The sequence below is a fragment of the Ochotona curzoniae genome, unplaced genomic scaffold, assembly GCF_017591425.1.
Source record: "Ochotona curzoniae isolate NIBS_2020 unplaced genomic scaffold, NIBS_Ocur_1.0 scaffold_3835, whole genome shotgun sequence".
Classification (NCBI taxonomy): domain Eukaryota; kingdom Metazoa; phylum Chordata; class Mammalia; order Lagomorpha; family Ochotonidae; genus Ochotona; species Ochotona curzoniae.
Genome location: NW_024467114.1, coordinates 1,450,371 through 1,464,260, shown reverse-complemented (window position 1 = coordinate 1,464,260; position 13,890 = coordinate 1,450,371). Strand labels below are relative to the sequence as shown.

At 59.1% G+C, this 13,890-nt stretch overlaps 1 protein-coding gene across 7 annotated transcripts in view; it reads left to right on the top strand.

Annotated features, from left to right (window-relative positions):
• Window positions 1-11,826, top strand: part of IKZF1 (IKAROS family zinc finger 1) — a 74,379-nt gene extending 62,553 nt beyond the window's left edge. For all 7 annotated transcript variants that reach the window (XM_040964622.1, XM_040964621.1, XM_040964627.1 and 4 more), the window contains one exon: window positions 6,347-11,826. In XM_040964622.1, coding sequence (XP_040820556.1) covers window positions 6,347-7,077 — 731 coding nt within the window. In that variant the 3' untranslated portion in view covers window positions 7,078-11,826. The remainder of the gene's footprint in view (window positions 1-6,346) is intronic.
• Window positions 11,827-13,890: the final 2,064 nt, after the last annotated feature.

Genomic DNA, 13,890 nt, shown 5'->3' with positions numbered 1-13,890 from the left:
GATTGGCAAGCCGGGGTGAGAACGTGAACCCGGAACAGCCCAAGGGCCCATGCAGCAAATCCCTCCACGCCTGGTTGTCACAGGTCATCCCCGATGCCGCCCCAGGGGAGGCACCGCCCGGTGAGAGGCCTCTGAGGGGAAACACGCAAAGCAGGGACCTAGCTAGGGCTGTTATTCTGATTGCTGCCCACGTCCCTAGCTGGGGCTGACAGGGACGAAACTGCAGATTGGGGGCCCCTCCCAGCGTGGTCACAGCTGCCCAGGACCGGTGGGTCAGAGCTGCTGGCTGTGGCTCCAGGGGGAGCAACCTCGGTTCCCCTGGGGCCTGATTCCACTCTTGCCTGGCTGATATGGACACCAATCGACCTGGGGATGGCAGGGGTCAGTTCTGATCCTGAGTGGGAGGAAGGGTGTCCAGGAGCAAGGCCCACTAACAGCTTTGTGAGGGCTGTGAGCACGCAGGTGCTGCAGGGTGATGCGTAGGGGCCAACGGGGCCAGAGGGGCCCATGTTCCTGACTAGCTCCGGTGCCCACAGGGACACTCTGGCATGGCAGATGGACGGTCTTGGACTTCCTGTAGGAACTGCTATCCCCATGGCCTGAGCAAAGCAGCCAGTCCTTTGTGCTGGAGGCAGGAAGAAAGCTTCGTGTACTGGGAGGTGGAGACAGCAGGGTCCAAGACTGATCAGAAAGGGGAAACTGACTGAGGGAGGGTGGCCGTGAGCAAGGGGAGAGGAAGTTTGGAGAAAGAGGGTGGGGGCTCAGATGCAGAGGTGGGGCACACAGCCTGCTCCTGGAGGAGGTGCCCTGCCAGTTTTGAGGTTTGTGCTGGCGTTCGGGCACTTCCTGGTATCCATGCCTGCGGGAGGTCCGGGACAGGCCAGGAAGAGGGGGTGGTGGCACCCCAGGGTGCACCTGCAAGAAGGGGAAGTACAGAGGAGGCCGAGCCCCTGGGCCACCGCCTCTCTCCTGCCACTTCAGACGGGGCTGTTCTTGAGCTCTCGGGGAAGTAGGGTGCAGAGCAAGGGCTGAGGAGGCCAGGAAAGAAAGAACTCGGTGTGAAAACTGGTTTTCAAAAAGCCTCCAGCCATAGGGGAAGGCCCCCAGTGTCCAGAGCACAGGAGGCAGGGAGGTCTCCAGTGGCTCTGAGCCCCATTCTGCGGCCCCTCCCAGGACAGGCAGCGATTGCTGCAGGCCCCGAGGAACAGCCCACAGACAGCAGTGTGGACCCAAGAGACTGTCACCCATCTCAGGAAGTGGAGTAGTCTGCTTCTGCCTTCCGCAGTCCCTCCACCCACCTAGCCAGCCGGGCGAGACCACAGGGAGGAGGGCATTGTCCCTTATTAAAAGAGAAAACACCCTCAATGCCCTGACAGAGAGGGCTGCCACCTAAACGTAGGCCGGAGGAGACGCCAACCCGGGAGGATGCGAGCTGCACAGTAGTGTCTGGCTACAGGGACCCTGTCACCATGTCCCAGCTCTGAAATAAACGGCTGCAGCCTCCCAGGGCCCTCTGGGCCCTCTGCCGGGCCAGCTGACTTCTGCCCCTGCTCAGGGACATGGCTGGGATGTGGCCAGGCCCAGCTCCAGCTGTGCCTCGGAGTGACCTGGAGGGGGCGCCGCCCTCAGCACATGAGGCTGCCTTCCCGCCGAGCTAGGAGGAAAGTTCTTGACTCAGACCTTGGGTGAGTGCGGGGAGAAGCGTGTCCAGCAGCAGGCCTCAGCCACCCTGGCCATCAGAGAGCTCCCAGGCCTCGGGTCAGCAGAGCCCGGGCAGCGGGCTGGAAGTGGACGGCACAGAGCTGCAGTCTTCAGCTGGCCTAGTGACCTCTGTGAAGATGGAGAAAGTCCCAAAGGGGAAACAGTGCAAATTCCTGCTACCCATTACAATTCCAAGAACCCTTGTTGTATCAGCGTGTGGTCAACAGAACAAGTTCTAATAAAAAACATCACTGCTTCGAAGCAAAACCCAACACCCACAAACTACAAGGAAGTGAGCACCTAGAGGGAAAGGCTTCCAGAAAGTTCATGGAAAACATGAGAAAACGATGTGCGATTGAAAAAAAATAACATTGTCAAGATTTTAAATTCTTCATCTTTTAGTTGCACTTCTCCATGAATTTTCTCGAGTCCCTCTTAGCAGTGGGCAGCTTGATCAAGAGAGGGACCGAGGACAGGGAGGCATGTAAAGCAGGCCACGACGCTGTAGGCCATGTGCAGCTCGCCTGCCTCTGCGAGGAAGGGACATTGCTTATAGAGGCTTTCTCCAAAACTAGTTATGGGAAGCAGCCTGAATGCACTTCTTGCAATACACTGAAAGTACCTACTGCCAGTATCTACTGTCTCAATGCTTTGAAACTCATGTAATTCCACCTTTTGATGTCCATAATTCTTTATTTTTAAAAAAAGAAATTTTAAGGCAGAGTTACAAGAGAGGGGGAGACACACATACACAGACCGGGGGCAAGCAGCTACCTGCTGGTTCGTCCCCGCGGCTGCAGCTGGACCTGCTCCCAAGGCTCCCATGTGGGTGGCGGGGGCCACCTGCTGCCTTCCCAGCTGCATTTCCACGGTGCTGTGGGCAGGGGCACTCGGACCAAAGCTCCGTGGGGATGCTGGCTCCATCCCTGCGCCACAGCACCAGTCCCACAGTGTCCAGAGCTTCTGCTCTGTCCAGCTTTGCCATCTCCCTGGGTGTCCTGCAGGCAGAATTCTCAAAGTAGAGTGGGTGTTTGCTACCAGCCCTTTAGTCCCAGTCTCTGCTTGGTTTAGCCCTCTCTTGGTTGAGCACACTCCACATCCAAGCAGTCCTGCACAGAAGGTGGCGGCGGCTCTGCTGTCCCTTTGTGGCCTTGGCGCATGACGACCAGCTTGGCTTGGAGAAGTCTGTGCATCTTGCCACCTGGCTGGACGGTGTGGCTTTGCTGTGGACATGGCTAAGGCCTGTCCCATCCTCCTCCCTGAGTGACAAGATGCTCTTGCTGTTTTCTCTTCCTTCCTTCCTTCTTGTTGCGAGACAAGGAGACAACGCTCCCATCTGCTGGTTCACTCTCCAACGGCCACACAGCTGGCGCTGGGCCCAGCCAAAGCCAGGGGGCAGGAACGCAGCCTCTCTCCCGCACGCGTGGGGGGCTCAGCTGCCTGAGCAGTCACTGCACGCTGAGGGTCAGCCCCGGCAGATCGCAGGCTAACCCAGGCTGGAGAAGCGGGACTTGGGCATCTTGGCTAGGATCTGCCCTCCGCTGTCTCCCTCCGTGACAGAGCAGCACTGTGGGATGACCCATCCCACAAGGGGCACTGCTGGGAGTGCTCCCCCCCCCCCACGTAGCCCCGCTTCCAGGCCCTGGCTGTCCTGCTGGGGAGGCCAGCTTCTCCACTGTCTTCTGCTTCTTGCCGTGACAGGAGGAGGAGCCTCTGGGTTCCCTATGGGTATACGGACATTTTCCTCTTAAGGAAAACAGTGAGGAGGCTGTGGCTTCACAGCCCAGGTTTGGGAAGTGAAGTCAGCAGCCAAGCTTGATTGTGTATGTTGTACCAGAATGTTCTTATTCGTTCCATGGCCCTTGATTTTTTTTTCTTTAAACCTCCCCAGCTGGTCGTTGGTGGTCAATTCCATAGTTTTGAATTTTTTTTTTTTTTTTTTTTTGCTCATTTCATTGGCTAATAGGGAAGAAACATTGCATGGGTGGTTTTGATATGCTGCAGCAACCTGGAATATGCGTGGTTTTCTATTCTCCACCTATTGTTGTTGACACCGAGTTCGTAAAACAGCAGATTATTGTTGGGGTAACCACAAAACCATGACTTCGGGGGAGAGGTTAGGATGACTAGATAGGAAAACACCAATTTTGCTTGAGCTGCGAACACATTTAAGTTTAACAGAGTTAGCCACAGAGTCTGCTGCTCCTAGTCTTGATCGGGGGCAGGGGGAGGTCTGAGGGCAGGATAGATTTGGGTGCAAACCGAGTAGCCTTATTTTGTTCCGAAGTTGTTGCTACGAGCCTTGCAGCATCTCAAGGCCAACCGCTATGGACTTCAGGGGGAGAGGCCCCACCCGCCAGCTTTCCAGACCTGGGAGGGCCGCCCCAGCCAGGGCCACATTTGCTCTGTGAGTTCAGGGGTCGCTGGTGCTCTGAACAGGGGAGCAGGGCACGTGTCTGCCCAGCAGCCTGTTGTCTGACAGGCACTGCTGTCAGCAAGCACGCCCAGCGTTCACCTGCCATGGGAACCCCCGTCAGACTATTCTAGTCTATAAGAGCCACAGAGCAGTTCATTGACTGTGAGGGCCCTTTGCTGCCACCCCAGCCACAGCCTGGACTCACAGGGGGCCCTCCGTGACCCTCCTAACCCTTCAGCAGCTTCTCTTTCTCCTAGGCCAAGGTCTCTGCCAGGTCACACCCTGCCCACCCCTCCTGCCGACCACCTGCATGGCTCTGGCCCCAGCCCAGCTCCATCCCCTTCACTCAGTCCCTTCAGAACCCAAACCCCCCTCTCTTCTCGGCACCTGCCTGGCTTTGTGCAGGAAGCCTGTGTGCCACCTTCAGGGCTGCCACCCGTAATGCCAGCACCCCATGTTGGGCATCAGTCCCAACCCACACTTCAGATCTAGCTGCCTAGTGGTGCAGCCCCCGTGTGCCATGTACTTGTCAGGCTGGGGTATCGTTCATGCCTGCACACTGCCCTGTGGCTGCTCCGGCCAGGGCGGGCAGGCTGCCCAGCCAGGGGGGACAGGCTGCCTCATCACGGAGGACAGGCTGCCCAGCCAGGGGTAATGGGCTGCTCCGGCCAGGGGGGACGGGCTGCTCCGGCCAGGGGGGACAGGCTGCCCCGGCCAGGCGTGTTGAAGCACAGAAGCAGAGGGGTTCCACGTGGGCTTCTCAGGTGCCCCATGGCTCCGGGGGGACACTCCCCTCCTCTCACTGAGAGCCACATGGCCCGATGGTCCTGACTACAGCCCAGCAAACAGCTGCTCTAGCTAACAAGCTGGAGGAGAGTCAGTCCTTCTCCAGCTGCCGACTCCAAAGCTCCTTAGCCAGAGTCTCAGGCAGTCTGGGCCCCCAGGGGAAGCAGCAGGCCTTCCCAGGGCTTCCCTGCATGTGGTTAGTGCTGGGGGAGCTCCCCAAGAACCCGGGGACAGCACCCTACGCCCTGCTGGCTTCCGTGGCTGCTTCCCGCCCCCATGTCTCCCGAGGAGGTGGGGTTGTATCTGGGTTTGGGGCTTGATGTTTATGTATTAATTGGAAAGCATTACAGAGAGAATGGCAGCTCTTCCACCTGCTGTCCCCTCCCCGCAGAGGGCTGCAGCAGCCAGGGCTGAGCCAGAGCCAGGAGCCAAGAGCTTCAGCTGGGTCTCTCACATGAGTGGCAAATGGGGTCCTGGCTGCTCCACGTCTGAGCTGGCTCCCTGGTGGTGCTCCTATGATGGCAGGAGAGTGTGGCCCAAGTCCTTGGGCCCTTGGAGCCCTGTGGGAGACCTGGATGAAACCGCTGGCTCCTGGTTTCAGTCTGGGTGTGTCTGGGTACTGGCCTCTCTGTAACTCTGCCTTTCAAATATTCAAATAGGTAAAAAGGTGACACAGCCAGGATGCCAGAGTCCAAATGATTCCCACTGTCCCAGTTATTGTTTTAAACTGCCCCTCCCCCACCTGCCCTCAGCCCAAGTACCCCCGCCCCCAAAACACACCATGTTGATGGCTTTCCTGGCCACTGAGGTCTTGTGTGAAATGTTGTCTCACGCCATACCCGTCAGGAATAATGGTTATGTATGTTGGGGAGGTCAGGTCTGAGTGACAGCTTCCATGGCTTCCTGGCGGAACTCAGCCTGCATGTGCGCGTTCCGGGCCGCATGCGGTCTCAGGGAGCCTCCTGCGCCCATGCCCCCAGCGCCCCTCGCCCTCAGTCCACACGCCCACGCCTGCCGCATCGGGCCTCAGGGAGCCTCCTGCGCCCATGCCCCCAGCACCCCTCGCCCTGAGTTCACCCACGCCTGCTGCATCCGGCCTCAGGGAGCCTCCTGCGCCCATGCCCCCAGCACCCCTCGCCCTGAGTTCACCCACGCCTGCTGCATCGGGCCTCAGGGAGTCTCCTGCGCCCATGCCCCCAGCGCCCCTCGCCCTGAGTTCACCCACGCCTGCTGCATCCAGCCCCTTATCCCGCATAGCCCTCTCTCCTCCCTCCCCCCACACGTCCCTTGCCCGTTATCTACAGCTCAGGCATCCACAAACCCAGCGCCCCGCATCCACGGGGGCCCCTTCGCCCAAACCCCCACATCCACACACACACCCGCCGTCACCCTTGTGCCCCGCGCCCCCTCGCCACCACCTCACGCTATGCCCACTTTCCACAGGGGACAAGTGCCTGTCGGAGCTGCCTTACGACGGCGGCGCCGGCTACGAGAAGGAGAACGAGATGATGACGTCGCAGGTCATGGACCAGGCCATCAACAACGCCATCAACTACCTGGGCGCCGAGTCGCTGCGCCCGCTGGTGCAGACGCCGCCGGCGGGAGGAGGCGAGCCCGTGCCGGTGCTCAGCCCGCTCTACCCGCTGCACAAGCCGCCCGAGGCGCCGCCGCCCGCGCGCCCCAACCACGCGGCGCAGGACGGCGCCGTGGAGAACTTGCTGCTGCTCTCCAAGGCCAAGGCTACGTCGGCAGAGCGCGAGGCGTCCCCGAGCAACAGCTGCCACGACTCGACGGACACGGAGAGCAACGCCGACGAGCAGCGCGGGGCCGTGGGCGGCGGCGGCCTCATCTACCTGACCAACCACATCACGCCCCACGCGCGCAACGGGCTGGGCCTCAAGGAGGAGCCGCGCGCCTACGAGGCGCTGCGCGTGGGCGCCGAGGGCGCGCACGAGGCGCTGCGCGTGCTGGGCACGGGCGGGGAACAGCTCAAGGCCTACAAGTGCGAACACTGTCGCGTGCTCTTCCTGGACCACGTCATGTACACCATCCACATGGGCTGCCACGGCTTCCGGGATCCCTTCGAATGCAACATGTGCGGTCACCACAGCCAGGACAGGTACGAGTTCTCGTCCCACCTCACGCGTGGCGAGCACCGCTTCCACTTGAGCTAAGACCGGGACGCCGCCCTCCTCCTTGCCCGCGGGCTGGGTGCTACTCAGAACCACCGCGCGCTGGCTGGGTGGGGGTTGATTTGCTTTTGGGGGTGGGTGGGTTTGGTTGGTTTTGGGAACAAGGACAGTTTTGCATCGGGCGTGCCGGGAACTGCTGCCTTCTAGACGTTGCCATAGACTGCTGGCCAGAATTCCCCTCACCCCACCCCACCCCTCCCGGGCCCCAGCCCAGGGTCAGAGCTTGCCATTAGCCAGGCCTCCCCCTGGGCGCAAGCCAGCTTCAGGCCCCCACCCTCACACGACTTCTCCAGGTCCCAGAAGCTGTTGAACCAGGCTGCAGGGCTGGCTGGCCCCGGAGTTTTGCTGGTGAGCAGGCAGTGGCCAGCTTGTGGCCTCCAGGCAGGGCTTCCGACCCCATGTGCAGAAACTGCATGGCAGGAGGGCCGTTTTGGATCAGGAACACGTGGTTTTGAGCCCTGACCTCCAGGCCGTGTTTGGAAAGAGCGAAGCGTAAGCTGCTCTGAGCAGAGCCAGGGGACGAGTGTTGCCCCGGGCACCTTGCAGATCTGTGCCCCAGGATGGGAGGGTATAGAGCGCCCAGCCTTGCCTGCAACTGTGGCCAGTCTGGGACCATCATGCTCTTGCCCCTTAGAAAGCAGACTTCGTCCAGGGGCCGCATTCGCTTCGGCGGTTCCTGCCCCTCCCCACCCCAGGCTCACCCTCGGTGTGGGGCGGCCCGGCGTTCCCAGCATCAGTGTGATTCTGCCCACTCCCCTGCTAACTGCTGCAGGATGAGCTACAAGGACTATTCAGGTCAGGGAACACCACGGCCACACACAGCCCACCCGTGTAAAACAACCCCCAGGGCTTCCGAAAGTCCTGGAGGAAGACAGCCACGTGCATGCCCTTCAGTGCCCCCACTGTTGCAGGGGACCCATCTAGGCCTCCGACACACCCAGCTTGCCACCAGCAGCAGACAACAGCCCTGGAGATAGCCCCCTCCTTCCAGCCCAAGCAAGGAGATTGGAGACAGGACACTGCCAACATTAGTTCTGACCTGAAGTTCATGGCTCTCGGCTCCCAGGCAGAGAAGAGCCCAATAATGTTGGATATTTGACTTGCTTATCTTGGCCAAAGCTGTGCCATGGCGAACATGCTGGCACAGCCAAGTGTGCGCTGCACCCAGGTCATGGGCTCTGTCCTGTTGGCTGCCAGGCCTGGGGTCCTGCTCTACACCCGGTGGCTCCCCCAGCACCCCGGTTGAGCTCCCCAGATGTTTCTGAGGGCATTCACTGCTGGCTCTGAGCCACCCAGCTGCATCGGCTCTGGGAAGCCCGCCAGAGCACGGCGCCTGGAGGCATGGCATGCCCCAGTTGGCAACACCTGGCCTGACCAGTGCTCCTCTGGCAGCAGCCTCATGGATTCTGTCAATGAATTCTTCCAGCCAGTGTTCAAAACCACACCCCTCAGCCACACAGGGCCAAGTACAGTGCTGTGCCGTTCTCGGGCAGTAGGTTGGCTCGTGCAATGACACCGCATTTTGCAACTGGAAATTGAGTTGTCAGAATTTAGGCTCTGGCACACCGGTGTGCAGAGGAAGAGAAAGAACCTGGGCTGAGAACAGCTGTCACTCGTTATGCAATTACAAAGCCAGGCCTTCCCCAGAGACACACGTCCACGGCGAGGGCCTTGCGACTGCCACTTGCCTGTCGGCGGCCCACCTGTCCCCTCTGCTGAGGGAGTTCCTGCTGCCGCTGCGGCCACACAGTTAACCCCAAAACTGTAAATAGAGGCTCCAGGAGCTCTTTTCTATGGCGCTTTGCCCGTTCCTCTCGCTGCCTTTTATAGCCGGTATAAACATCTATTTGCACACCTTTTGTTGTGGTTTTCTATTGTAACAACATCTTTCTTTGAGACTATTGTATTTAAAGTAAGGTTTCCTATCATGTGAACAAGACATTAAATTATGTTTGAAAGGTGGTCACTCTGTACGCAGTCACTGATGTCTGCCTCTGCCTGGTAAAAGTAGGATTTGCATGCCCTCACACGTCTCGTCCTGTGCTTTGTTCTGCTGTGTGCTGCAGTGAGAGTGCGTGTGTGCAAGCGTGTCTCCAGAAGTTCCAGGTGCTGTCCCCGCACTGCAAACCTGTGGCGGAGACAGAAGAGGACAGCCAGGGGCATGCCACTCCCTGTCACTCTGCCCGTGGCATGGCTGACTCCTGTCCCCTGCCTCAGTTCCTTCTGTGATATGAAGCTCTGCATGTGGGGCTGTCCCAATGAAGTCCCAAATGCCGCTGCCCTGTCCCTCCCTCACGACCCAGGGCTGTGCCATTTCCACTTGAACACCAGCCACGTGAGAGTCTTGAGAAATAGAGCACGCCCCGTGATGGAGACAGGCTTGGCTCATGCAGGAGTTCCCCGTGTGCCTTGTTTTCATGTGTGTGACTTTCACGGCGCCCCGTCATGTCATTGCCAGCATGACAGTGCAATGAGCTGGACCTACACAGACCAAGCAGATGCATTGCCAGGCCTCCACGCCCTCGGTCCCTGCAATAATGAAGCTTTGGCTCTGTCTGAAACTGGTGCTCTCCCATTCTTTCGAATGAACCAGAATTATTGTTTTACACGCACAGCCATCAGAGCAAACTTTCACGGGCAGCTTTGATGCAGCGGCACCCACGGGGCACAGGTGTCACCGGGTGCCGATACGCAGTGCTGTCCCCAGGACGCTCTTTGACAATGTGCATGCCGATTGCTGAGCTCTGCTCTCTGTCTGCCGTGGCTGCAGGTCTTTACGTGCCCACCCCTCGTCAGTGAGAAAACGAGATGTGGCATCCTCAGGTCCACCTCTGTACGATGCCGAGGAGCCCATGAAAGGGGAGGCACCGCCCCAGGGGCTCACATCCCAGCATGCTTCTGTGGGGTGGAGCAAACAAATGCAGCCAGACTCTGTCCACCAGCCCTGTGAAGTCCACCCTCGGATCAGAGCAGTCCTGTGTTCTGGACCCCAGATGCAACTGCATCCTGGCAGGCAAGGCTCTCGTCCATTGTCCAGAGCTGTGCTGGACTGTGTGTGGGCAGAGGCAGCTCCCTGCATCACCCAGCGATATCATGGGTGGCCTGGCCCGCAGCACACGGTGAGGTGGGGGTGGCTCGGTATGAGAGCTGCCTGGGTCACTCTGGCTGTGTGTGACCCCCTCCAAGCTGCATGGACAAACAGCCAGGCAGCAGCAGGGTTCAGACCCAGTGATGAAGGTGGGGTGACTGGGTGTGCATGGCAGACAGGGAATCCATTCGAGGTGGTGCCTCAGTGAGATCCACCGAGTGCAGGTGTCCCAACCTTGGCAGCTGTGCCCGGCACCTTCCCACCTGTGCTTGCCAGGGTGGCTCGTCTGGAAGCTCCAGGCCTGTGGGCTCTGGCCTCCCAGTGGAGCATGCTGTTCTGCACACATTGGATGCTTTGGAGTTCATGGAAGAGAGAAGGCCGCCCGCGGCTTCCAAGTGTTTGTACCAAAATAAACACGTTCTGCATGAGCACGTGCGGCCTTCTGAAGGCTCAGTCTCCTGTGTCTGTGCTCGCAAGCACGGCCTCTCTCCCACCTCTGCCTCCTGTGCAGGCACACCAGAGCACACACAGGGGAAAAGGGATCCTTGGGGAGGGAGGGGCTTGTACGGCTGTGTCTGTGACACAAGCCAGCAGCTCGGATCCTCAGGAGGCCACGCTGGAGGTGGCAGGCAAGCAGACACAGGTTCAGGGACCACCGGGGACACCAACACGAGAGGGGCATGCTCCAGGCTGTGCCGGTCGAGGCATCGCTCCCTCTCTGTTGTCAGAATTGGCCCTCATGTGGCTCTGATGCTGAAAGCTGTGAGCAGCTGTCCCCCCCTGGAGAGACCACAGACACCTGGTACAGATGGCCCCTCCCAGTCTTCCCACTACCCTGCCAGGGCAAGCTGAGCTGCGTTCCTGGCAGGAGAGACCAGAGAGCCTGAATCCCATTTCTGCTGATTTCATCACCCTTTCCAAGTAAAGCATGTTGGAGGCCTTGTGACTCCTTGGTGGAACCTCAGTTATTGCACACACCCCAGCTGCTCCCCAAAGTCCTGTGCCTGAATGGCCCCCCAGATCCCATACTCTAGAGGATTCCCCGGAAGGAGGGCTGGAGCAGTGGCTGAGTCCACAGGTGCTGTTCATCCAGTTACTGCCCTCCCTGTACTAGAGCTGGAGCAGGGCCGGCAGGTGTGTTCTGTGGGGCGGGGCCCCAGGAGTGTCTGCTGGGCCTCGCCCCAGCCATCCACCTCTTGCCAAGATGCCTGGGGCCTCTAGCTTCAGCCCCCTCGTGTTCTCAGATCCAGCTCCATTCGCATCAGGATCAGACCTAGGAGGTTCCCCTGAGCATTCCAGAGCAGGGGTCTGCATACAGCTCACCTGCCATCTATGGAGCAGTCCCCTGTCCTCATGCTGTCCCTCCCCCATGCACACACACACACAGGCTGCAGGCTCCATCAGAGCAGGAGGAAGTGAGGTCAGTGCCAGCTCTCAGCTTTCCCAGGGGCCAGCAATGGACTCTGCTCAATTCTGTCCCTCTGAACACTGGGGCGGCGTGGAGAGCCATATCACTGAGTCTGGCTGACCGCCCCCCACCACAGCTCCACCAGCAGTAGACTTGAGCCCCTTCAGCTTGGCCCCACGCTCCGCCAAGGCCAAGCTACAGCTGTCCCTATCCTCCAGGGGACTCCATTCTAGAGGCACATCTGTCTCCTAGCCCTCCTTCTACATGTAAGGCGGGCATGAAACCTGATCACAGGAACCGAGTGGGAGAGAAGTCGCCCACCAAAGCCTGCGCCCCAACCCAGCCGGTGCAGCTCCTCGGGGAACCGGGGAACTCCTGGTGTTCCTCGTCGCAGTGCACTCACACCCTGACGTCCTCCCTGAAGAGCAAATCGGCAGCATGGCCAGAAGCCAAAGGTCCCTGCGAGCAGCGACTAGCCCCGGCAGAGCAGCCCTGCTGCCAGGTGACAGTCCCTCAGCCCCCTCCATGGCCAGTGATGTCATTTTAGCCTGGTTCTGTACCCTGTGCATCATCTAGTTTCCTGGTGATTCACTGACTGGTTACGTGATGTGAACTGGGACAGGTGGGAAGTCGGCAGAGTTGAGAATTATTTTCTTCCAGATAAGGGAGACACCTGTGACCTCACGGAATGCATTGGCCTCACGGCATGAGGGCTTTGGGTGAATTAGTGACCTTGGAGCCCTGAGCATCTAAGCAGGTGTACTTGTTGCCTCCTGTTCCACAGAGTGGCCTGCCTGGTCACACAGCTGAGAGGTGCTAGGACTGGGGTCCGTCTCAGAGCCTGACCTCCAGTGAGATGGACCTGAGAGGTGACCCAGCACCCACAGAACCAGGAAGCCAGGCATGGTGAGTGCCTGGGGTGGCAGTGTCACCCACTGAGGTAGAAAACGCTCCTGACAACATCTGATTTGATCAGAGCACTTCAGAATAACTGGGATGTCAGCATGCGGAATCAACTGCATCAATAACCAAAATGCAACAGCAGCCCCCAGCTCTGCTAGGAAAGATATTCCTAAGTGAAGGAGGAAAAACGGGAGACAGTTCCGGAAGCGCAGACCAAGGAGAGAAAGAGAGAAGCAACGTTGGACAAAACAGCAGGTGGGAGAGGGAAGTAGAGCCCCCAAGAGTGGTGAAGGGGCAGGGGGTTGGCCACAGGTGCAGGACATCGACAGTGGAAAGCTTACCTGGACCCGTGGACATCGACCAGTGCTGGCGAGAGTGACCAGCTAACAAGGGTAGCTGAGTGTTGTGCTCCAGTGCAGATCCTATAGGCAGGGGAGGTGAGAAGAGGGCCCTGGTCTGGCTCAGTCGGAGCAAACGTGGGACAGCTTTGTCTCCTGGCCTTTACACAGGGAGTGGTGCTTGTGCTATAAGGAGCACGTGAGTTGGCTACCTACAGGGCAGGGCAGGAAGCACACCTCCAGGGATGAGGAGGAAGGGCATGTGGGAGGGGATTAGCAAGAGAAATGGCAACTCTTGTGGAGCTGGAGGAGTGGAGATGTGAGATGCAGGTGACTGGTGGAGATGTGGGATGCAGGTGACTGGTGGAGATGTGAGATGCAGGTGACTGGTGGAGATGTGGGATGCAGGTGAGGAGTGGAGATGTGAGATGCAGGTGACTGGTGGAGATGTGGGATGCAGGTGACTGGTGGAGATGTGAGATGCAGGTGACTGGTGGAGATGTGAGATGCAGGTGACTGGTGGAGATGTGAGATGAGAGTGGATGCAGGTGTGGAGTGGGATGCAGGTGACTGGTGGAGATGTGGGATGCAGGTGACTGGTGGAGATGTGGGATGCAGGTGACTGGTGGAGATGTGAGATGCAGGTGAGTGAGATGGGAGCAGGTGATGGTGGAGAGTGGATGCAGGTGACTGGTGGAGATGTGAGATGCAGGTGACTGGTGGAGATGTGAGATGCAGGTGACTGGTGGAGATGTGAGATGCAGGTGACTGGTGGAGATGTGGGATGCAGGTGACTGGTGGAGATGTGGGATGCAGGTGACTGGTGGAGATGTGGGATGCAGGTGACTGGTGGAGATGTGGGATGCAGGTGACTGGTGGAGATGTGGGATGCAGGTGACTGGTGGAGATGTGGGATGCAGGTGACTGGTGGAGATGTGAGATGCAGGTGACTGGTGGAGATGTGGGATGCAGGTGACTGGTGGAGATGTGGGATGCAGGTGATGAGTGGAGATGTGGGATGCAGGTGACTGGTGGAGATGTGGGATGCAGGTGATGAG